This window comes from Actinia tenebrosa, unplaced genomic scaffold, assembly GCF_029948245.1.
Source record: "Actinia tenebrosa isolate PJP-AT-01 unplaced genomic scaffold, QUT_ActTen_1.0 PGA_scaffold7__59_contigs__length_16204524, whole genome shotgun sequence".
NCBI lineage: Eukaryota > Metazoa > Cnidaria > Anthozoa > Actiniaria > Actiniidae > Actinia > Actinia tenebrosa.
The window spans coordinates 9,378,142-9,402,492 of record NW_028292584.1 but is presented as its reverse complement, the minus strand read 5'-3'; the positions used below and the strand labels follow the sequence as shown (position 1 = coordinate 9,402,492).

The 24,351-nt window shown below is 42.6% G+C and overlaps 2 protein-coding genes across 2 annotated transcripts; both read right to left on the bottom strand.

Moving 5' to 3' along the window:
• Positions 1-393: 393 nt before the first annotated feature.
• LOC148905522 (von Willebrand factor D and EGF domain-containing protein-like) lies at positions 394-21,753 on the bottom strand. Its single transcript, XM_089040102.1, has 11 exons — positions 21,673-21,753; positions 4,399-4,676; positions 4,200-4,295; positions 3,622-3,954; positions 3,476-3,555; positions 3,249-3,312; positions 2,877-3,104; positions 2,348-2,541; positions 1,769-2,000; positions 1,267-1,324; positions 394-892 (listed from the first exon to the last, which is right to left on the bottom strand). Exons 2-10 carry the CDS (start codon positions 4,663-4,665, stop codon positions 1,301-1,303), a joined length of 1,518 nt encoding a protein of 505 aa, XP_088896228.1. The 5' UTR covers positions 4,666-4,676; positions 21,673-21,753; the 3' UTR covers positions 394-892; positions 1,267-1,300.
• A 1,112-nt stretch (positions 21,754-22,865) lies between these two features.
• On the bottom strand, positions 22,866-23,849 carry LOC148905521 (uncharacterized). Its single transcript, XM_089040569.1, has 3 exons — positions 23,630-23,849; positions 23,103-23,228; positions 22,866-22,977 (listed from the first exon to the last, which is right to left on the bottom strand). The coding sequence occupies exons 1-3, from the start codon at positions 23,716-23,718 to the stop codon at positions 22,866-22,868; spliced, it is 327 nt and encodes a 108-aa protein (XP_088896695.1). The 5' UTR covers positions 23,719-23,849.
• Positions 23,850-24,351: the final 502 nt, after the last annotated feature.

Here is a 24,351-nt window from a genome sequence, read left to right as displayed (position 1 = left end):
AACTGGTATAGGTCATTAAGGAGGTGAAACAACTTCCTGTTTTTCATTGCCTGGCCCGATAGTAGTAGCTATTTTAAGAACAGCATTTATAACTGACTGCCAACCTTATTTTCAATCAAGATATTTTGAGCTTTTATAAGTTTGCTCCAGGATTGATAACTTTACGCGTAAAATTTTGAAATCGCAATCAAATTTTTTAAGTATAACAAGAAAGAGAAAAAAGGTTTTAAAAGTTATCAGTCAAAGTAACATGCCAAGATGTGGTATTTTACAGTAATCATATCCATATCTGCATAGGATATATATGGTAGTACCCCCCCCCCCCCCCCCCTGGATATTTTACTATGCATTATTTACATTAAAATAAACAAACAAAGCAAATTATTCAACTCCTTAGTACTTAATACTCTTTTTTTTTATATATATTTTACACCGCTATTAAACATTTCATGCAATGAGACAATGAAATACCCCTATAACCATTAGGTCTAAACTACTACTTTTAAACAACATTCACACCCATTCAAAGCACAACAGATTGATATTCGATAGGAGTAAATTGCGCTGTGAGATTATCCGTACATGTTGATGCCTGGCTTTTGCTTGCTATTGCATATTTGATTCGGGACACTTGAACCCTTAAAGTAGGTGCAGGGCAGCAATTCCAATTAAATTAATCAGTAATTTTGATTGCTCAGTTTTCCCCCGTGTTTGTTCCGCATAAACCTTAAAAGAATAATGCAAGTAATGTATTTCATACTAAGAAACAACTACATCGTACGTTTACAAACTTTTTCCCTTAAAATCAATGTAATCAGTAAAGAAAACTATTTCGTTAAAACTATTTTCGATTACTTTTTCCTCATTGTCAGCTAAAGCTGAATAAGAGTCACTGAAAAGAGAAAATGTAATATAATTAAATGATAAATATGAACTTTCGAAATGTCAAACTATACGAGGTAGAAAAAACTGCAGCTGATTTTTTAAGAGTCCACATTTCAGATCTTTTCTTTAGTAACATGGAATGATACTGTAGAGAATGACAAAGGGTCTAATTGAAAATTGGAATATAACAAGCCAAGATTTGAAGGGGGGCTAATTGAGTTAATTGAATTGAGTCCCCCCCGGATTTGCCCCTACATAATACGCTCACGTTAAAGGTGTCTATTTTGCATCCAACTAAAAAACCTGATTATCATATCATCATATAATTTAGCAAGCACAAAACCGCACCTAATACTTTAAGTTTAAATTGAAGTGATTTACCTTGTAAAAACTGTGAAGCATGGCGTCTTATGCATCATCTGCAAAAAGGTGCTTGTTTCTGTTTTAAAAGTATAAAAGTATATTTCAGGCACCTTTTGTCTGTTTGTAAGTACTGTGAGAAAAGCAAATGACTTGTGGTTATGAGAAGAGTTACAGGAAAAGTTTTTGGGGACGATAACGATAACTTTGCTTCAGGTATATAATAAGCTTATATCCCCTGACCCCCTATTTTCAAAATTGATCAAACATAAATTGGATAGTTGAATTTTAAAATGACGTTTTTATATGATTTGAGTGATGCATCTTGGAGATATCAAAGTTTATACAAGGTTTATATAGGGGTTATAGGTACTTTTAACTTTTATTCGTATTCACACTGGTCAGTCACAATGAACTTCGGTGTTGAGCTGTCAGTAAATTTAACCTCGTTTAAACCACCCTAATAAGTCCTACTCAAAACAAGTTTAAAATAGATTGTATTTTCATTTTCAGCTGTGCTCACGTTATTTGCGCAATCACTTGATTTACCAAACGATCCAAAAGCGTTCCTAAAACTTTTGGTGACTAGACGCCTTTCATTTTCGTCGATCTTCGCAAAATGGGTTTCTGTCGTGTTACATTCCACTTTAGTTTGAATTTGATTTGTCATGGAACAAAAGCAATATCTTTCTTGTGGCTCGCTTTCTTCTTCTTCTTCTGGCAGGGCTTTAAAGTAACTCTTGTCTTCATGGATACTTATAAAACAATGGAAAATAATGTGAGACACAGACCATTCAGACAAGGCGTTGCTGGGGATCAACTCCCAACGGTAATAACCGTCACCATCCAGAAGACCTGACGTTCATGCATATTGTCGGTCTTGCTACCCCTCTTTTCTTTCTCGGGGAGATCAAGACGGACCCAAAGAACGTCTGTAAATTCTGCCTATTTCGCGGGCGGAATATTGATGATTTTTTTCATGTGCATCCTTGTTTTCTAATGTTTTCAACTTGAAGATTTTTGCTTTCTTCGTTATATGATTAAGAGATGTTTATTTTTCATCTTCGTATGTTTTAATGATGTAAAAAACAATATGACCTACCTCAAGTCCCTATCTCGTAACAAATCTAAGTCAATTCGATAAATATCAACAAAGTCATCATACTTGTTGCCGTTGAAATTGCCACAAAGTCCTGACACTTTGCCTTTGTCCATTATAGGTGCTTTGATCAAAATTCTCAAATCATCAAAACCCATTCTCGTGACAACTATTCTAAGACCTGACGATAGTAGGATCTATTATAAAATGATAATAGGTAAATAATATGTTTGATCAGTGAAGGTGTTAATCAAACGAATTACTAATTGGTGTATGGCCCTTGGGAGGAACCATTGTCGTTGTCGGAGGAAAAAATTCTATTAATATCAATATTATTAACTAACTATTAATATTAGTTCTCTATTAGCATCTCCTGTTTGGACCGGACGGGTCAGTATTCTATTATCGCTGATATTAGTCCAAGATTTTAATGTATTAATATTATGTTACTGAGCTCAAGCAAAAAGTATGAATATTTGAATAGGAAAACATCATACACATGCTACAAAATATGTCTCGTTACATTACTGACCTCTCCCTCTCTCCTAGTATTCTTGATTTTCTGTATTCCCTTCGATAAAACACCAGGGCTTCTTTTTTTAAAATGCAGATTCCTAGTTTGCCGTTTCGTAGGGTACATATGTTCAGAAATTAATTCGTCGCAAATGGACAAGACTAGGACACTTTTCCCTTCACGTATTGTAACACCACACGGGTTACCGAGCCACTTATCTTTAGTGGATACAGTGCGCATATAAACCTGAGAAAAAATGCAACGTGTATCTTAATAATCATGACCAATAACAGTTGCTTTTTAGCTAAATTAAGTAATTAATTATGACTGTATATTAAGGGATTAGCAAGTAAAGGATGAAAAGACAAGAATTTAACGAAATTGATATACCTGCAGTTTTTGGTCTTCATTTGTGTACATCACAAAAAAGCCGGGTTGTCTAAGAGAAACGATTCTGCGAAATGCAATATAAGGTGAATCAATCAAATGAAGAAGGCAGTAGAACATCATAGTAGCACTGTGCAATTTGGTAATCCTCTTAAGAAAAGTAAATTTTCATCATATAATACAATATTGATAGCAAGTAAAAACAGATATCTGAGATATGGACCTCTTACCTTGAGTCAAACGTACGTAGATGTTTTCCTGACATAATAAAGCAATTCCCATACTGGAATTGTTTGGGATGCGTTGTGACCTTTAAATGTAAGTGAAATTATGAATAGAGATATCCATCATAGAAATATCTTCATTGATTGCTTACCTTCATTGAAGGCATTTGATATACACCAGAAAACCAGTCTGGACTGGACGTCTCTTGTTTGAAATGGAAAAAGTTGGTATGATTTTCTTTCCCCCAGATTCCACCAATATTTATTGTTTTTCCGATGGTGATGTCTTCTGTCTTTAATTCAACCCTGCATTTGTTGACAGAAACCTGTGTCTTCTCTGATATCATCACATACACAATCACACTGTCAGTCACATGGAGATTCATAAAAGGCAAAATAGGAACAGTTGGTCTTAAGGTGACACTAATGTTCTTCGTTCTGCCGAGAACTTCACATTGGTCAACGATGACATGGCGTGGGGAAACCTGAAAATACCAACAAGGTAAATTAGTTAAATAGCTGGTATAGATCCTTAAAAATTAAGAAGGTCTGTTATTAAAAATGAAACTAGCTCCCAAAAGATACTTAGCAAAAGGTCGGAAAAGAACATTAAGAAGGTTTTTCAACCTCATAATATGAAGATTACAAAATCTTTTGAAGTCCATCCAAGGGAAGCAAATATTAGCAAGCTTGAGGAACAAATAATGAGATAATGACAAGTTAAATTTACCTCAATACCAACATAGAATTGGTTACTCTGAATTCCACTCTCTGTCCAGTTGTTTTTGGAACTTGTCGAGAACTTCATGTAAAGTTTGCACCAAACCTGAAAATAGTCCGTTTGTTATGATCTTCAGAAATGTTGGCTTGAGTATTTTTGTTGCATGTGCAGTCATTGTTGATCCGCATTTTATATCAAAATAGCTCACCGTATCGCCAATTGTAAAGTGTTGAGATAATGTAATTACACTCTGCCTTCTGGTACAGCTGCTGTGATTGCTTGTTCTTTCTCCCTCCTCTGCAGTGCACCATGTCTCGTTATTAACAGGTTTGATTGAGTTCGCATACCATTCAATAAGGTATGATACGTTGTTCCATGCAGGAAAGTCAAAACTGCAAACCATTTCCAACATGGACGAGTAGTCGTTTCTATATGTGACAGATGGTGTTGGGACGAGACTTGGTGGAAAATCCATTTCGTTTGAAGCTATAAAAAATGGATGCATCAAAATTTCTAATAAATACGTTTTGATAAGTGGGCAGAAAATAATTTCCAAAGTCAATTTAGAAAATAGCGTGGTATAGCTGCCTCGGCTGTTACTGTGGAGGCTTCCTCTCTTCTCTCTGCTAGGGTCTCATGTAAGCATTATTTTAATAATTAAAATTCACTGCATTCAAGGTGAAAGATGAGGCAACTGAAGTGGTAAATTTCATGTGAATGCCCAATACTTAAGTAGTATAGGGAATGGGGGTTCCAGCGCAATCTCAACACGGGCAAGACCCGTGTCAAAAATCCACCTACGGACAATCCCCACTCCAAGTGTGGTTGGGGGCAACAGCGCAAATATGTTAGTCTATATATGGAGTGCGAAGATTGTAAAGAGTTTGTTTATGATTTCTGTGTAAAGTGCTTGAAACCCAAGTTTGTACCTACTAAACCAAATAAGTATATTTGTTGTGGTAAGAAAATGCAAATAGAAGACGACACGTCAGCACAGTGTTACGAGTGCGGTAAAAATATTCGTAATGCCGTGCCTTGTGCTACCAGGGAACAATATTATTCCAACGGAGGTCGTAAGAAGACGCCATACAAAAGAATAAAATACTTTAGGGACTGGATGAGTCATATCCAAGGTTATCGACCGGTATATTTAGACAACGAAGTAAAGAAGAAAATCATAGACCATTTAGAAGAGCCAACCCCACAAAGTCTACGGAAGACATTGAAAAAATTAAAACTAGGGAAATATTACAAAGCTATTCCCTATCTTTTGTCTGAAATTACCGGCAAGTCTATTCCCGAGGTTTCTGATATGACAAAAGCCGAGTGGATGTTTTGTCGGCTGGATAAGGATATTCCTTATTACCCTGACGTAATTTACGAAATATTTTACAAGATAGACCCCAACCACCCCCTGTTAGGATGGATTCCAAGAAGATAGTGAACGATTACGTCATATGTTTTCAGCCAATCAAAACCTTCACAATTTTCTTTCACATTTGTGAAAACGTTTCACATTTGTGAAATAGATTTGTGAAACTAATCTGCATATTTTCTAGACTGACGTTCGATATGTAAATAGAATCCCGTCACGCTCTTTTCGAAGCAGATGTTTACTGAGCAAGCTTTCTTTGAAGCTCTTCTTTTGCCTCCTGGTAGATCTTTTTGCGAGATTCCTCGGAAAGATCTTTTACGACTGTTTTTTTATTCCTTATGTCCGTCTTTAATTTCTCGTATTTGTCTTCTTCGGCTAAGATAAGCGAGAATTCTACGTCGTCTATCTTTCTGTCACGCAAAGCCTTTGAGACAAGGTCGGTAATAGTATTTACTTTAGCCCTAGACAGAGCTATTGTCTTGTCATGCTTGGATATTTTCGTGGATAGCTTTTTCATAATACCCGTAGCAACAGCCGAAATGATACCACAAGCTGCCCCAACGCCGGCCAAAGGAACTCCAACGATTATTCCCGGCCCAGTAAGCGAAGTAGCAACGCCAGAGCCTGTTAACGCCACGGACATGGAGCCGGAAGTTATCGCGATTTTATGTAATATGCTTCGGGCTCTAGCATACTTTTTCCTGACCTCCTCATAGTGCTTCGTTTGACCCTCTAAGTAAGCGAGGATTAGATTTGCCTTATTCAAGCGGAAGTTCTCGGCATTCAATTCATTGGGTTTTGTAGGTAAATCAGGATAGAGTGGAGGTGCTGATGGTATAACATCCATTATATATACTAATGTACGACGCTTTTGGAAATAACATAGAGGAGCAGCCACATCATGACAACCGGAATTACTGGAATTGGAGAGCATTTAGGAAGATGTTTCCGCACGCGGATGCTAGTAAGTTCGAAAGAAGGCCCGATGGTATTTACTATAACGGCTCCAGAATGTACAGTAATGAGGATTTGAAACCTACGCTGGTTAATCAGATAGACGATCAACTGAAGAATTCTGGTTATGTTGAACATAAGCCTAAGCCAACATATGTTGAACATAAGCCCGCGCAAGGTTGGTCAAAGGAATTATTGCTTGGTACCAGTACTTATCCGATACCCGCAGTTTCATTTGATAAACACCCAAGCTTGGACCTAACGCTGAACATGCGGATTTCTAACAAGCATTCCTTTCCGTTAAAGGTGCGGGATATCTTCAAAGACGTACCCATTAATCATACCACCGCTAAGGAATCTCATGAATGGTTAAGCGGTCCTAACATGCGTTATTGGCCGCAGCAACTAAACTTTGCAGTTTGGTGTGCCACTAGCGGCTGTGGTGTAAGCGCAAGCTTGATGAAGAATTCAATATTTATGTTTCATTTTCACTTCACGGTTAGAAGAATACTGCATGAAATGGGTGTTATTGCGCTGCCGGGAGATGCCACGTTTTATCCAAGAGATAATAAATACAGCGTGCCGGCTTATGACAGACTTTGTAAGGAGTTTGACGTTGTAGGGAAGGATTTCCGATGCACTGCCGGCGCTAACAATGGTCTGGGGCATATTTGGGCTTATTGGGGGATTGGTGGACACGAGCTAAGCGATAAGGAAGTTCATGCGTTGAATCTACGATGGAACACTGGGTATCACAAAGAAACTCACGACAGTAGCACCTTCTTTGAACCAAACGCTAAGACCACTAAGGAAGTTAGAGACGGACCTTTGTTCAAAGACGAGGGCGGTAAGTATGCAGGGGCTAATCCACTGATTATCAAAATTACCAACGACGAGCAAACAAAGCAATATCTTAATTTCATACCCCCAGAAGGTAAAGGACTAACCAAAGCCGGCCTTGCCCGTTTAAACCGCAGCATAGAAGCTTACGTGTATTCTATCCTTGGAGCTCAGGTAAACACCCGATCCAGCATAATCGGAAATACTGGCGCCGCAGAAGAAACGCGAGCCGAAGCCTTGATCTTATTTGAAAGTTCAATCTTGGAGGGCGACATTAGCAAGGGCGTACAGCGTTACCAACTAGCCATACAAAATTCTAAGGCGAGGTTGGACTATGCAGTAGCCCCGGGTTGTTGGTTAATGCCTAGTAATTTATCTATAAATACTGGTTCTGTAGTAGGATACAACAACAAACTTCAACGAGCTACTAAGGATATGAAGTTTGGGGCGAATGACGTGAACTCTGACACTCTTAGGAACATTCCTCACTTCGTAGAGAAGCCGAAAAAGTCACACGAAACGAAGCTACCCACAGTTAAGAAACCATCAAAGAAGGTCCTACCTGCGATACCTGAGGAATATGACCATAACTTACTAAAAGCCGGCCTAGCAGCCGCAAGCATTGGTCTGAGTTATTATATATGGCGATGAACAACCCCTACGTAGCTGGAGTAGATTGTGTCTATACGACTTACACAGGCGAGAAAAAATACACCCAGGCATCTTGGGTTGATGTCACGGGCATGTCCGTGAATTTGAATTACTCAGGAAAGAAATTGATATTATGCAGCATTTCTTTGGGGGCCGTTAGCAGTGCGAATGTAGGATTTCGTTTCTGTGACGACAATGGAGTATTACAGCCCATGCGCGCGAAGACAAACAACAGGGAGCCTACGCATTTCTCAGTAGAGCCGCCAACGAATAGCTCTGAGAATCTTTCCGTTTGGACTTTCCACATGGTTGCTGATTGCCACGGAAAGGTAAAGCTGCAGATAAGAGTAGATGACACCGGGAGTGTTTGCATAAATAGCATAGAAAATCAAAGGAATACTGTCTATAACCACATGACCATCAGCACTTTGACGGTAATGAGCCTCTAGAAGGGAACTTGTTCCCTGTAATATATGAATCCATACGTGAGGGAAACGCGTTATACCCACCGCTTAGATGAAGAGGGATATGACAACGGCGCTTGGCATGACGTTGGACTGTGGGTTGAGGTTGGGGGAACTGCATTGGTCATTTGCACTATTAGCATTAATGCAAATACGCATGCGAATGTGGGGTTTAGGCTTATCGATGAGAATAATAAGCCCCTGCTTCCTTATCGAACTTCAACGAACACCAGGAAAGTTACCCATTTTTCGATGGAGCCCTACACTAGGTCCACTGAAGACCTAACGCCAGTGACTTTTCATATGCTAGCCAATTGTAAATATGCTAAGTTGCAAGTCACTTCTGATGACGGCAAGTTTGGGATAAATCGCATAGGTCGCAGGCCCGCTAATGCAGCCTGGAGTCATAAGCCCATTTCTACCATGAGTGTGTTGCCGTTGGTTCCAAATTACCAGGGCGGTGCTAATACCGTCTTTCATTATCCTCAAAGCAGGACACCGTCCGATGAGAAGATCAAGCCTTCATCTTCTTCAGGAGGACCACCCCAATAGCGACGACCAAGATCCAGACGTTATTCCCTACAAACTTCAACAGTTCGCCGCCGGCCCTAAGTGCCAAGGAAACAACTGAACCCAGCAGCCCAGGAAGACCGGCTGCCATCTTTTTTCCCAAGTCCGTTAGTCCATTGCCTAATTTCTTTACGCCTGCACCTGTAGCCTTAAGAGCGGATAGGATAACTCCTACTACGCTCGAAATAGCGACGGCGAATGCCAGCGGAACGCCATACTTCAAAAGGGCTCTTTTTACCTTTTCCTTGGTGGTAAGTCCCAGCTCCTTTTCCAGGTTTTCCTTTTGAGCCCGCAATTCCGCAAGGCGTATTTCGAGGGCCTCCACTTCCCTTTGAGCTGCTTCCCTTTCTTCCTCGGTACGAGTTTGGTCCTCGATTACTTCTTGCTGCCGCTCTATTTGTCCCTCCAGGTCTTCAATAGCCTGGTCCATTTGTCTGACTTGCTCTTCCATAGTCTTTATTCGTGTAATTAACTGCCGCCGTTCCTCTAGAGAGCCGGATATGGTGGTACGCAAGTTTTTTCCTTCCTCATTGCTTATGTCCAGGTCTTGCAGGACAAGATCGAAGGCTCTTTGGACTTGGTCTCTTTCGCGTCGAGCCTCGTTTCTTTGTTCTATTATTTCCACTATCGTTTGGTCCTTGCTGTCAAGTTGTCTTTTTTGAGCATCAGTAAGTAGTCGGTTTTGCTTCATATATTCTTCCTCCCTTTCATCCAACGTTTCTTGCAACCCCTCAGCGCGTTTTTCTAACGCAACCCTGTCGTTCAAGGCTGCCAACCTTTCTAACGCGCTTCGGGTAGCTAGTTGAAAGCCTTTTAATCTCGAGACGTCACCCCTAACGTTACCCTCCTCATCGAAGAGGTTTTGTGGGGTTGTCCAGCGGTTTTTGTCGGGATATCTCATGTCTTGAACGCTTATGCGGACTTTGTTTCCCCTTTCCGTGAGCTTTACATCATCAGCATCGAAGTTGCTGTAGCGCTGCTCTAGCTCTCGAGTTGCCCACTCTACAGTCTCCCGCGCAGTTGCCCCCTGCTCACCTATGTTTTGAAGCTCTAAGTACTCAGGGATGGGGCTGCCGTGGTTTCTCGATTGCCACATGCGATTCAAGGTGGCCTTGAAGCTTCTCCATCTATCACCATACCTACTTATTAAGGCCATGTCGTAGATGTGAGGTTCGGTATCCGCGCCTTTAGTCCATGCGTCGTATTCTTCGTCGTTAATATCGACTTGGCCTTCTTCGGTGGTGGGGTCAAAATCCGTTCCTTCTACTTCCATTATATATGATAAGCTCAAAGTTAAACCCCAACATATTACCTAAGCAGGTTGGCGGACTGAAAGCAGAACGCACCTTTCACCGGGTCACCTTTACCCCCAGCAGCGCTAAGCCAGGGGAAACCCTGTACGTAGGCGTGCCCCGCCTAACGGATAACCTAGTGTTGGTTCCTGGCACCCTGGCGCTAAGGTTTGACCTAGCAATACAACCAAACACTGCGGACGTGCGTTACGTCGTCAATAATGCAGGTAGAAACCTTGTTTCCAAAATACGCGTAAAGTTCGCCGGGGAATCCTTGCTGGACTTAAACAGGTATGATTTGTATACCACGTACAAAGACTTATGGTTGACTGCATTTGACCGCGCGCAAAGGATAGAGCAGGGAATCGCCAGTGATGCCATACGCAAGGTAAGAAGCGCAACCTCTGGCGCCTCAGGAGAAGACGAAATAAAGACGGCTTATGGTACTAAGCATGTAGTTCCATTAGATTTCGAAGTTATCACGAACCACGGTGCATACTACCCAAGGCAGCTAAGCGAGCTGCAGTTCGAAGTAACCCTAGCAGACACTACGAACATCCTACAGGGAAAGGACGTAAGTTCCTCAGCCGTCCACCCATACTCCGTTACTAACTTAGAGCTGCAGTACGAAACGGTATACAGCGAAGACTTAGCACGTAGCGCCGGTATGGAATACAGCTCCGGGAAGGCTTTCCTTTACGATCACGTCGTGATGTACAAGACGTTCAGCTTTACAAATAACGTCGAAGAGGTCATCAACCAAAGCATTAACCTTCCCAGGCGCAGCCTTACAGGGATAATGTTGCTGTTCGCAAAGACATACACGGCAGGAGTGCGTGACTCTGAGGCGTTCTTTAATCCTAACATCACTAACGTAGGCGTTAGCATTAACGGAGTGCCTAATAAGGTTTACTCACAAGGGATAAAGCCCGCGGATATGTACCGGGAAGTCGCACGTAAGTTTGGCGACCAAATTAGCCCCGAGGAATTCTTTAAGGATAAGTATGCGCTGTGGATCGACATGCGCACGACGAACGACGAAGACCTACATGGACAGGGATTGCGGCTGGTAAATACCCAGGACGGTATTACGTTGGAGATCAAGCGCACCAAAGACGCCAGCGACACTACTAAGATCAACGCATATATCTTCGTAGTCTCAGACGCGCAACTGAGTGTAGAAATGAATCAGCTAAAAAGCGTTGCCTACTAGACTCGAGTTCCTTGAGTCAAGCGAAAGGATAAAGAATATTCCTTACATATATAATGCTTCGCGTATTTGAAAACGACGACACCAAACTGCAATGCCTAGTGCAAGGCGACCAATTGTATTTTAAAGCAAAGGAGGTGGCTGCGGCGTTAGATTACGAGAACACCAAGAAGGCCATCAGGGATCATGTCTCCGAAAAATACCAGAAAAGATGGGTTGACATGCAAGGGGTCCCAAACCGTTCCCCTTCTACTATCCACCCACAATCCGTGTTCATTTCGGAACCTGGGTTGTATGAGTTGATATTTAGCTCCAAGCTACCTAAAGCAGTGGAGCTGCGTAGCTGGGTCTTCGAGGAAGTCCTACCTGCGCTTAGAAAGAATGGTAACTACGAGCTGGAGAAGCGCTTCAATAGCCCAAATAAGATGAAGTTTAAAATAGAGACCGAGTCTGACCTACATAATCGGGTCGTATACAACGTTCGCAGGTTCTACCCATATGCAATCATAGTCCCTGGCTTAGGAGAACTGCAAGACACCTCAAATAAGCGCATTAAATGCTGGCAGAAGGGCTACCAGGCAGGGCAACCCGACCTGTTGATTCTCAACAGTCATAAAAAATATAATGGGCTGTGCATCGAACTGAAAACACCTAAAGGCAACGGAGTCCTGTCCGACAAACAAAAGGTGATGTTAGAAAGATTCGAAGAGAATGGTTACCTGACCATCGTAAGCAATGATTACGATATGCTGACCAGGGAAATAGCCGAGTACATGGCCGACGTACGTACCCCTTGTCCTTGGTGCGTAAAGGCCTTCAAAGGCCCCAACACCTTAAGCACGCACCTTAAGATATTCCATAGGTATAATGATTCTTAAACAAACATACTGGCGAGATCTGCTGCAAGGCGTTTCATACCGAATAAAAAATTACGTCGCATTCGAAGACATCGACCGTTTGAGGTTGGTCTTAGAACGCGACGGTCAGGAATACAGCCTTTGGGCGCCTGACTGCGTGAGATACATACTGCAGGGTGAAGAATATACACACCTACGCAGTCATGGTAAGGTAAACGGCCGATGGAAGTTTGACATCGAACGTCGAGCGGAGGATAATCCGTTGTGCGACTAATCCTCTTCATGGGCGGATAAGTAGTCATCTGCTGTGTCTGCCCTCATTTTTTCCGCCATTTCATACGCTGATAAGGTAATAGTCACACCTCCTAGGAACGCTGCGATGTAAGGTAACATTATACCTTAAGTAGATTCCACTCTTTTCTTACCAACAGATAATGATCTAAGGGCTTAGGGCCATCGTAAAGGCAGCACCAAATATGTTGGCCGCTACGTATACAGCCACATCGGTCGCAGATGCCATCCCAGTGTTCCCTATTCTCCCACCTTACACCCTCATAGTCGTCGAAGCATACGAAGTCTTCGTCGATCTCCTTCTTACGTCGCGTGAGCACCCGGCCGGTTTCAAGGGGGCAACATCGCTCTGCTAAATCGCCGTGGGTCTCGCAGACCACATCTGTGAGGTCATAGCGACGGCAGCGGTACTTATGCCAGTTTTCTTCAAAGAGGGGTTCATCGCATCGGCGGCAATGACCTTTAAGGCAGACTCTATGCTCGCGGTGATATCGTAGGGCCTGTACTGTGGAGAGTTCCTTACCGCAGTCACCGCAAACAGTGCTGATGGTCTTCTGACAGACTTTCTTGGAAAGATGGTATTGCAGTCGCTGCTTGCTACTAAAAGCTCTATCACATTGCACGCACTTCATTATATATACCTTATTTTTTATTGTTAAATCGTTAAACCCTGTAAGAGGGTTTTAGGATAGGGTCTATTTTTATTGTTATTTTGTTAAACCCCCATTAAAAGATGAGGTATCATTCTTTCTCATTGTTGAAACCAGCAAAAAGATAATCATGTTAACCATTCTTCGATTACGATGATTTAACAAAATAACAATAAAAAATAGGTCCTTACTTGAGACCTCTTTGCAGCATTTAACAAAATAACAATAAAAAAGAAAGACCTATGCTAATTCCTCTTGCTGGGGCTTAGTAAGATCTTCTTTGCGACCTCTTACTCTTCTCGAGCGTCGTCTAAAGTCCTTTGTGCTTTAGTATCCGCGGGACACCAATGTCCAATGAAGTCTTCTTCAGAGAATACCTTATTACAGTGACAGCGGCTGTGTTTCTTACGAGGCGTCGGAGGGGTAACGATGATGCAGTCAGCAGGTAGTTCGCACGTAATGCAGTCCATATATCTATGGGGGATATCGAATGAAGTCCTTAATGGACTCCTTAGCCCACGTCGCCATTGTCAAAAGCGCGCCAAACCGTTCCGCGCGCTTCAGACCACACATTTCATCGTACAATTCCTGTACGCGCTCTTTTAACCGGTCTATCTCCTCCCTTTGCATTTCTATGGTGTCTTTTTTATCCTTTGCGTCGCCGGCGATCCTTCTTACTGCTTCCACTGGTTCCATCTATATATGAACCCAGATCACATGCCTTGTAACGCTCTGATAGTAGGACCCACCGGCTGCGGAAAGACCCAGTTCGTGGTAGAGCAGCTATTAGGATCCTTTAGATACCGCTTTGACTACATAGTGCTATTATGCCCCACCTATGTGAATAACCGCACCTGGACGGGTATAGGAGTGAAAGATGATGACTTCTTCGTAGATATCTTAGATCCTAACGAGTTATCCAGCCATTTGAAGTTCTGGCACAAGCAATTCTCATCTCACGAGGCTCGACGAGCGAGTACGCAGACTTTACTCATACTGGATGACATTGCCTGTGGGGACGACGTAAAAAGGCGCACCTCTGAATTAGTGAAGCTCGCCTTCAGCGGTAGACACGACAATATCAGCGTTTGGTTGCTCTCGCAGCAGCTTACCAGCGTCTCTAAGCCCTTTAGGGAAAACATAGGCTCTCTCGTAGTATTTTATACTCCGAGCAAGTCTGACCTGGAAACCATTTTAAGCGACTACGGCGGTGAGATAAGCAAGGAACAGCTGCACGAATACATGCGGCATTTAAAGACGCACCAACATTCCAAAATGATTTTCTCTTTGAGGTTTCCTTATGACGTTAATGTATATGGAGATTGAGCAGCTCTTAGATGAAGTCCCCACACAGTTAGATGAAAGTAACCTTAAGGAACAACTTAACATCCTGGTGTCTTCTGGGAAGTGCAAAGAAATGATAGGCAAGGAACTTACCCATGAGCAGGTTAATAAGTTGTCGGAAGAGGAGGTTAAGAAGTTCCATAAGAGGTACGAGGCCGCCCTTGCAAGTAAGATCACGGACGCCGTAGCAGATTCCGCTATTAAGTTCGCGACTAAATTACTTGGACTTACGCTGCCCATAGACGACGTGGAGCAACTACGGAAGGACATTAGCGAGGACTATGTCATCGCCCAAGAACTTAAGATAACCTGCGGGTGGTTGTCTTTGAAGTGCGGTAAGTTAATGGCAGTCGCCTCTGCGGCTTTGCACGTAGCTCAGCACGTCGACTTGAAGGAGGTACTAGGTTTCTTTGGAACATCTTGGAAGGACTTCAAGAAGGACAGAGAAGTCGAAAAGGTCTTCCAGGCGGCACTTGCTGAGGTACCTGATCAAGTCGCCTCAAGTACTTAGTCAAGTCGTTGTCAAGTCACCTCAAGTACTTAGTCAAGTCGTTGTCAAGTCACCTCAAGTACTTAGTCAAGTCGTCCTTAAGTCATTCTCAAGTACTTAGTCAAGTCGTTGTCAAGTCATTGCCAAGTCATTGTCAAGTCGTCATCAAGTTACTTGTCAAGTCCTTCAAGTCCCTTAATATAAGATGAGTGACACCGAAGAACAACCTCCCGTAGAAGATACCAAGATTACCAAGGCTAAATCTCCGGGCAGAGTCGCTGCCGGAAAGAAGCTCGCGGAGATGAATAAAAAGAACAAAGCAAAGAAGGAGGAAAAGGTGGAGGAAGAGGAATCCTTTATCAATCCTGGGTACGTCATTGGCGCGTTAGGAGTCGCTATAGCAGCAGGCAGCCTTTACTTACAATGGCGGGCTACGAAGCCAAAAGTAAAGTGGGAGGCCGCAACATATCACGCACCTGTAGAGACGAAAAAGAGTAAGATCCCTGAAATGGAGTAACCTTCTCGCTTTGTAATATAATGTCGACCGCGTTGTTGAAAACTGTTGAAGAAGCAGCTATCATTACTTCCATCGTTGCGGGTATTGGTTGGGTAGGTAAGAAAGTGCTCAAAGAAGACTTTACTGAAGACCCAAGCAAGAGCTTCGCTAATTTTGCTAAGATGACCGCTGCCGTTGGCGGGGCTATCATGGTAAAGGATTATCTACGGAAGGAAAAGTACCTACCTAATGTATAATGGTTAGCTTAGTCGCAGGTGGAGTCATTGCAGCTTTAGCATTTACAGGGGCTAATTATGGTGGTAGATATCTGGATAAATTAGTTAGCGGTGATAGAAACGCAGAATCTAACGCCGAAAGGAAAAGACACGACTTAGCGCTGGAGAAATATCAGCGGGACGTGGCAGCTTGGAATGAAAAAAGACAAGCTTACAGGGATTGGTTGGACAAGAACTACCAAGACAAAATGCAGGCGGATAAGAACTTCGAAAACACAGACTACGCCTTTAGACTTTATGCACAGGCGCACCCCGACTTTAGGTTAAGAAAGCCTCAGTTCAAGAATTACTACCAGCCTTCTAAGAAACAAAAAGACAATGAATTGGTCTTTGTAGGAGTCGCAGGGCTGGCAGGAGGCGTGGCCTTGGCGTATCTAATATAATGATCGTCTTTTTGGAAAGCGACAAGAATGACTTTACCACTTATCTGAATCCTCCCATCCGCGCGGAAAGGGTTCGGTTGGTTAGTTGCTCTTTGTACAATTCTTGGTATAATTTAATTGATGGCTTTGTCGTTGACAATGCCGCCAAACTAAAAATACCAGATTCCCAATACACACCTATAACACTGGCTAAGGAGCTAGCAAAGCATGGATATACTCTTACCACAGGATTACCCCATGAAATGACATTTAAGAAAAATAATGGAAGCGCTAATTTGAAGGACAGTTCATTGGTAGAACTCCTGGGCCTTACTAGTACCACGATAAATAGCGGCAGTACATATGATGTAAAATGGAAAGTCGCATCCTCTTACGAAGTCTATTGCGACTTGGTCCATAGTTACAACAATGGAGAAAAGTCTTCTCTTATGTCCAAGTTTCTACCCAAAGGTAATCCATTTGACCTGGTAGAATACACTCCCATTTCTTTGAGCTATGACTTGTCTAATTTGGTAGAAAGCATAAACATCACCATTAAAGTGGACGGAAAGACGGTGGATTTTAACGGACGTCAAATCAATCTTGTTTTGGAATTCATATAATGGGCCGCGTAGAGGACAAACTTAAAAGGATTTACTATGGGCCGGAAGGCTATTGGAGAGGAGCGTCAGCTATCAAGAAACTCGCGACCGCGGCCAGGGTATCAGAAGAAACGGCTAAGAACTGGCTAAGAAAACAAACCCTCTGGCAGGTTTATCTTCCCGTGCCTAAGTACATTCCCAGGCCCAGCTTCACCGTAAATACCCCTAATGAAGTTCATCAGGCGGACTTGCTTTTCTTACCGCACGACAAGGTGAGAAAGAAGACCTATAGGTACGCTTTGACCGTAGTTGATATCGCAAGCAGATACAAGGACGCCGAACCCATAACCAGCAAGGATTCTGGGGAAGTCGCAGAAGCCCTAGGTAGGATTTATAAGCGCGTCTTGAAATGGCCTAAGCTGCTGCAAGTGGATGCGGGGACGGAGTTTATGGGCGTGGTTACTAAGACCCTGAAAGACCACGACACTAAGATTAGGAGAGCCGAAGCTGAGTACCACAGGGGTCAGAGCATCGTCGAAAGATTTAATAAGACCTTGGCCGAGCGTCTCTTTGGGTACCAGTATTGGAAAGAGCTGGAAGATCCCTCCAAACGCAACAGGGAATGGGCCCAGAGGCTCCCCCAGGTCGTCGCAGCTTCGAACAACGAGGCGGCCAGGGTTACGGGAATGAAACCCAAGGATGCCATAAAAAAGAAACACGTGGAACACAAGTCCTTCATCAGAAGTTCGAGGGCGGTCTTCCCCCAGGAAAAAAGATTAGGCGATGTCACGGTTCGATATCTCTATGAGTCGGGTGAATTAGAAGGAGGATCCAAAAGAGCTACGGATCCTAATTGGTCTTTGGAAACTTATCAGATCCGAAGTGCGATAGCTAAGAAGGGCCAGCCCATCTTGTATTATCTTCATGATGGTCCCACGCGTGGGTTCGTCAAAGAAGAACTGCTTATCGTGTGATGTCCGAATGCTATCGTATGCACTCCGTCATCACACATCCATCGCTTACCGTCAAATGCAGACAGTGACACCTTCTCCTGCGTGACGTTATGTATCTGATGACCATAGCTGCGCAGGCTGTTCATCTTATGCCGCTGTTCCTTGCGTGTTCGTAATACGTTGAGGTAGGACTCGTGCGTAATGTCCTTCTTAACCACATACTTTTTTACGCCTTTAGCTTTCTTTTCTACGCCGTCTAACTTTAGCACGCTGTACATCTTTGGTTTCAGACCCACGTATTCCACGATGGGTTTTCCTAACATTTCGTCTTTCATCTTCCCAATTACCTTCTTATTCTTCGCAGAGTAAAGGAAGTGCTCCTTCGGGTAACCGCTGGTGTCGTACTCGTCTATGTCGGGGAGGCAGTCTTTGTAAACGTCTTCCGTTTGCACTTCTAGAATTAGGGAGTCGGTGTCTGTGTATAGGAGGCGACAGCGGTCTCCGTACTTTAGCTTAAGCTTATCGTAGTAGAACTCGTACATAAGCAGCTTTGATAGATCCAGCACCGTAAAGCCTGTGTAAACGGGCTTGTTTAGTAAGAGGTTTGCCCTTTTCATGTGAATCGCGTAGAAGTTCAGCATTTCTACGTATCTAACGAAGCCTGGCTGTGACACGTATGCTTCTGCTTCCTCTTTGGTGCTGACTATTTTTACGCTTACGCGCTTGCGGATGTTCTCCATTGTCTTTCCGAACACGCTGTTGTTCATCAGTTTGAAGAGATTTTTCTCGAAGTCATTTTTCGCTGCGGTACGCTTTTGCGTGTTAAAGTCAATGTAGGGGCGCATCCAGGGCTCCTGCGTGAATTTTAGGACTCTGTGGATCTTCTCTACGCGCATTCCGTGTCGCACGTAGAACTGCAGGTTGCGGTAATGTACCACATACTTCTTCTTATCCATCAGGTTCATAGTTAGTTTCCTGTACGGTTTGTAACCAGGGCACATTTGCTTTTGCAGCGGACTTAGCTGCTTAAATGGTATCTCTATCGCTTCTGGTGCTAAGGGGAACTCATTGTGTTCGTCGTGCAGGCGCTCTGGGTACTCCAGATCCACTTCTAAGACGTAACCCTTGTCTTCCTCCTTTCCTACCTGCATGTAGAAGTCTATCGGCTTCACTGGATCCCATTCGAAGTCTCTCACAGGTAGGTACTGTGACATTGCCCAACCATAAAGGTTATTCGCATCCAGGTAGTAAATGTATGTGGTTGGTTTCTCTGGGTCGTGCTCTACTAAGGGGTTGTTTGCGCGGGCGTAACGTCGGCTGGGTCCGCATACGCCGCCACGAATACCGTCTTCCATAAACCGATACATGTCGTACTCCGTTAGGAGATCCAACTGCGCATTTGTCTTCTTTAACAAAGCACTCCAGCTGAGCCCAGGAGCCGTGTAGAAATTAGCGGGATCCAATCCGTAATATTCCATAGCCATCTTTCTGAAGCTTTGGAAAACATCTGCGAGCAGCACTACGTCAGACCTTAGGTAGATGTCGTGGTAGTCACCCATGTTCTCACAGGAGTACTTTTCCCACACGTCTAACGCATGCTGGTACTCCTCATCCTTTATGCCGGACTCGTTTAGGGTGCTGTAGAAGCGATCTTTGGGTGGTAGGGGTTCTTTGAATCGATCCCAGGAATCCATGTATTCGTATGGGTAGACTCCTTTCCTTTCCGCGCCGTATTGACTGGAAATGGGGAACTCCGTGTTGTATTTAACCAAGTTTGCTAAGGAGTCCGCCATGAACTGCTGCGAATCTAAGAACTTTAGCTTACCCACAGTTACGGACATGTAGCGCTCTTTGTTGTTGGGTATGCATTTGACGTCGGAGCCGTCTGTTCCTTGTAGTAGCAAATGGGAGTCGTAACCGCGGAGGTTGTGAAAGAACACCGGAATCTCCATGTCTGGATTTACTTTGAAGTTTATATTGCATTTCCAATGAGCCGCTCCTCTGTATTTACCCGTGATGTGGCAGTGATCCCTAACCTTATCCACATAGAAATCCTCAACAAATGCTTTGTGGCAGTGAATGCAGTGCGTGGAGGGCTTTCCCGGCTTCTCACCTTTCTTAGCATACTTCCCGCATTTAAAATGAGCTTCTCCTAGATACTTTCCATCTTCATCCCACGCTTTCTTGGCTCGTCTTCCAAACTGAAGAAGCGTATGTTGGCAAATGTGGCATTTTTTTGCCTTGTTAAAAGCCTCCTGGTTCTCTTTGGTAAATTCCATCTTCTTTGGACGTCTTAATTGTTCTCTTATCTCCCCCTCCTCTTCTCGCAATGCTTCTAGGAACTTATTAGCTGCGTTCTTGCCTCGGTAAATCACAGGAGGGTTTGCTTTACCGTCTGATCTGACTACTATGTAACCAAAGGAGCAGATCTCGTGTAATCCCACCTTATTCGTGGCACCACTTTTCTGCTCTTCCTTAGTTATCAACGCTTCAAAGTCTGCATATATCACGTAAGGCACTTGCATCTGCTTTTGATGGTCTGAGTACGCTAGGTTCTTATCTGTGGGCATCTGGATCCGTTGCGCCACTTCTTCGACTCCGCGACATATTTCGTCGTGATCCTTTAGAGCTTTAACGCTGGTAAAGGATAATAAGCAGCAATCGCAGAAGTATTTCTTGCCTTTGTGTTTGGTGTGTCTGTAAAATAGTCTGCTAATATGTTTAACCCACGAATAATGTCCGCCGTGGTAGAAAAGGTGTATTCGTTCTCCTTTACTCTTTGACAACACTAGTGGTACTATCGTTTGGTCTCTGACTCCGTAAACGTTAATTGCTAAATCGTTTATTTCCTCAAATATGGGGATGTCTATCAACTGCATGGGAAATTCCACACCATCCCACTCTAAATCGTCTGTGGGATACTTACTTGTCCTACATGGATCCTTCTCTGCTGGATACAGTGCGGATCGTATTGCCCACATAAAGCAGCGGTTGTCGTCATTCTTTACGTTAACGATTGCCTTCTTCCTTTCTACCCACGTTGGTAGCGGTACGTAACTCCCCCCTCGTATGGGTACGTACCTGGCTATACTTATCTCTATTCCTTCAACCTCCTCTACTGTCCAACCCGATCCTTCTTTCGTGTAGTTAGACAGCGACTCCATTATCGCTTCTAAGGCTTCACTGAGTGACCTATCCAGATTCGTGGATTCTAATATCACTAACGACTTTGATCGCAACATTGCTGTCGTCATTACCTCGTCTTTTGACAAACTTACTTCTACCATTATGCTCGCTTTCAGGGCTCCTAATTCTTCTATACCTTTTCGGAGAGTCCTTTTAACCTTCCTTTCTGACTGACGCCAAAACTGTCTAACGTCAATCTCACCGTTACCGGGTATTGACACCGTGCTGAAGTTGCTTTGGGATTCCATCTATATAATAGGAAATATTTTATACCTAATACCAAGCACTTTTTAAGTCGTCGTAGTCGTACTCACAGTCCTGACAATGCCAAAACAATTTAACCTTAGTCTCAAACTTCTTACCACATCCACAATCATAACTGCTCATACACTTCGTCTTCATTTTCAAATGCTTTTTCAAATCCGCTTCTTTCTTAAAAGTTCTCTTACATTCTTCGCACTCCATATATAGACTAACATATTTGCGCTGTTGCCCCCAACCACACTTGGAGTGGGTTGTTTCCGTAGGTGGATTTTTGACACGGGTCTTACCCGTGTTGAGATTGCGCTGGAACCCCCATTCCCTATACTACTACTTACCTAAACACGTTCTACCATCTGGAAGCAGTTTGTATCCTAAAAAGCATCGACATTTGTAGCTGCCATATGTATTTTCACATATGTGATTACATTGTCCATTTCTGGTGGCACACTCATCTTTATCTAAAGTAAAGTACACAAGCTTTAATAATTAAAACTTTATCGTCTTTATTATATATTTGTAAAGTGCACTTACCTTTACATAACTTCGAGCCCTCTAAAACATAACCTTTTCTACATCCACATTTATAAGATCCTGGGGTGTTGATGCAGAATTGCGAACAGCCACCAAGTGAACGAGAGCACTCATTCACATCTGAAAACATACAGTTGGAAAAGTCATTTTCTTACCTGCATGTCGCTTCGCACCTTCTACTTATTTAACAGAGATCAGTCTTTCTAATGCGTAGCAAGACCGTGCACTTCTGTCTCGGCTTCTCCTACTATACCAAAATTTTAGTGTACATTCTGCAATGATACAGTTGCTTGGTTCAAACGATACACGTTTTTAGGTACATTGTCCCTATTAAAAACTTGTAACAAAATGTAACAAAACATGCTCCCTTTCCTTTTCTTTCCTCTTTTCTCACATGCATTAATGGACAACAAAAAACAATCAATCGTTTCATCATACCATATTGGCATCTGTATCCTTGCCATCCACTGTTGCAGGCACATCTATTTGGTGATGTACATCTTCCGTGACCACACCCACTGCTGCATATGGCTGGATACGAAAAATAGACTTTTAGCTGCCTATCATATCCCTTTTCTTAGATTAAATGGTGTCTAGCTTGGTCGGCTCCATGTTGGATAATTTTTTTAAGGTTTTTTTTTGTCCCATCGATCCAACATGGAGGCTATGTAATTTCTTTTCTCTTGTAAATGCAGCGTACCCCAAGAATCTAACTTAATTCCCAAGAGCAACAAAGTATCATACGTTACTAAACTACGCGGCTTACCGCCTCATCTCTCATGTACTACTTTTTCGTGGGATTCTACCAGCTCACTAGATACACCGTGCTGACGAGGCCCAATAGAGGCCGAAACAGCTGTCCACGGTTTCTAGTTGAGCTGGCTCATTATTTACGCGACTTGAAGTTGTGAAAGGCCCATTGGCCCTTTTCTTCAGTCGTTTCATACAAGGCTCGTAATTTACCTATTACACAAGTTCTTACAGCATATTGATAATATCACATACGTATCGAGCAGTATCGTCCACTTTGTCTCCAACCTGAGCAACAGTAATAATACGTTTTGTATACTGATTTTGTTCTGGATGCATAGTAGTAAGAACGCCAAGACCTAAATGAATAAATTCATGAATCAAATTATATATAGATTTTTTCTAATTATGATTTCATGTAATTGTTTTCATGCAGTACTTACTTACAGTAAGGTATCCTTAATCAGATACAACGTTTTCTTACCGTGTTTTCTTACAGCGACCCCAATTCCACCAGCCACATTTAGTATGGTAATCTTGGTATCTCGTTCGATAAGTTCGGTATGATGTGTAAGCCATTTCGTACGTTCCTCTTGAACACACGTGACCCCTAATAACAAAAAATTCAACGATAAGTTGTCTCTCTATTCTACTCTCATTGCATGAAATATTCTTAATTACGAGTAGGTAGTGAGAAAAAAGGCGTCACAGTACCACAGCCCCTTCTTATAATAAACGGTCCCCTTAGAGAGCAACACAACAGATAAATAATAGATAAACCTGTCTTAATTATTGTCGCATTTTGTTTCTCCTTTTCTATATCAATTCTCCATTAATAGATATAAAGATAAGGTGAATGGAAGAAGGTAGTCAACAGGAGGAAGTGATACTAACTAAAGCAACATGTTTATGCCTGTCTACTAGATGAGGGCCTTGTTTTGCAAACACGATTCTGCTAGCTGATATGAAAATAACATTTTTTATGTATTGAAATCGACTAAAAAAACTTACGCCCATGAATACGGCTGGCTTTCCTCGCTGTCTTCAAAAGCCAGGAACAGGACCAAGAATCCTAGCAAGAATTCCACCAAGTGATTCATGCCTGAATAACTTGTAATCAGTTCTGAAGAGATGCGACACTGCTGGACTCGTTGCTTGATGACAATGATCCCTGTACACACGAGTACTTTATCATCCGTCACGAAAACAGACTCAGGTTTCAAGAAACACGGAAGTCTTTTTTGTACAGTCCTGCAGTATAGTCGTATGCGAAGAGATGTGTTACAACCCTGTTTAGTAATGCCTTTAATGTTTAACAACAGTCGTCCATCTAAAAAAAGTTCTGCTATTTTCTATAGAATGATTTGCTAATTATATAAGATAAATCTCCAAACAAAAGAAATATATCTTACGGATTCCAGGTGTTAGATGACCTTCAAGCTAATACTTAAGTGCAGCTGGACACTGTACGATGATGAGTTCAAAGTAACTGGATCTACTTGGCATGCTCAATTATTTTTTTTCCCAGAAAAAAACAATGTTTCATTTCTGTTGCAAGTTTGAACTGACCTTTTGATATGAGGCATTGAATACAACAATGTTTCATTTCTGTTGCAAGTTTGAACTGACCTTTTGATATGAGGCATTGAATACAACAATGTTTCATTTCTGTTGCAAGTTTGAACTGACCTTTTGATATGAGGCATTGAATACAACAATGTTTCATTTCTGTT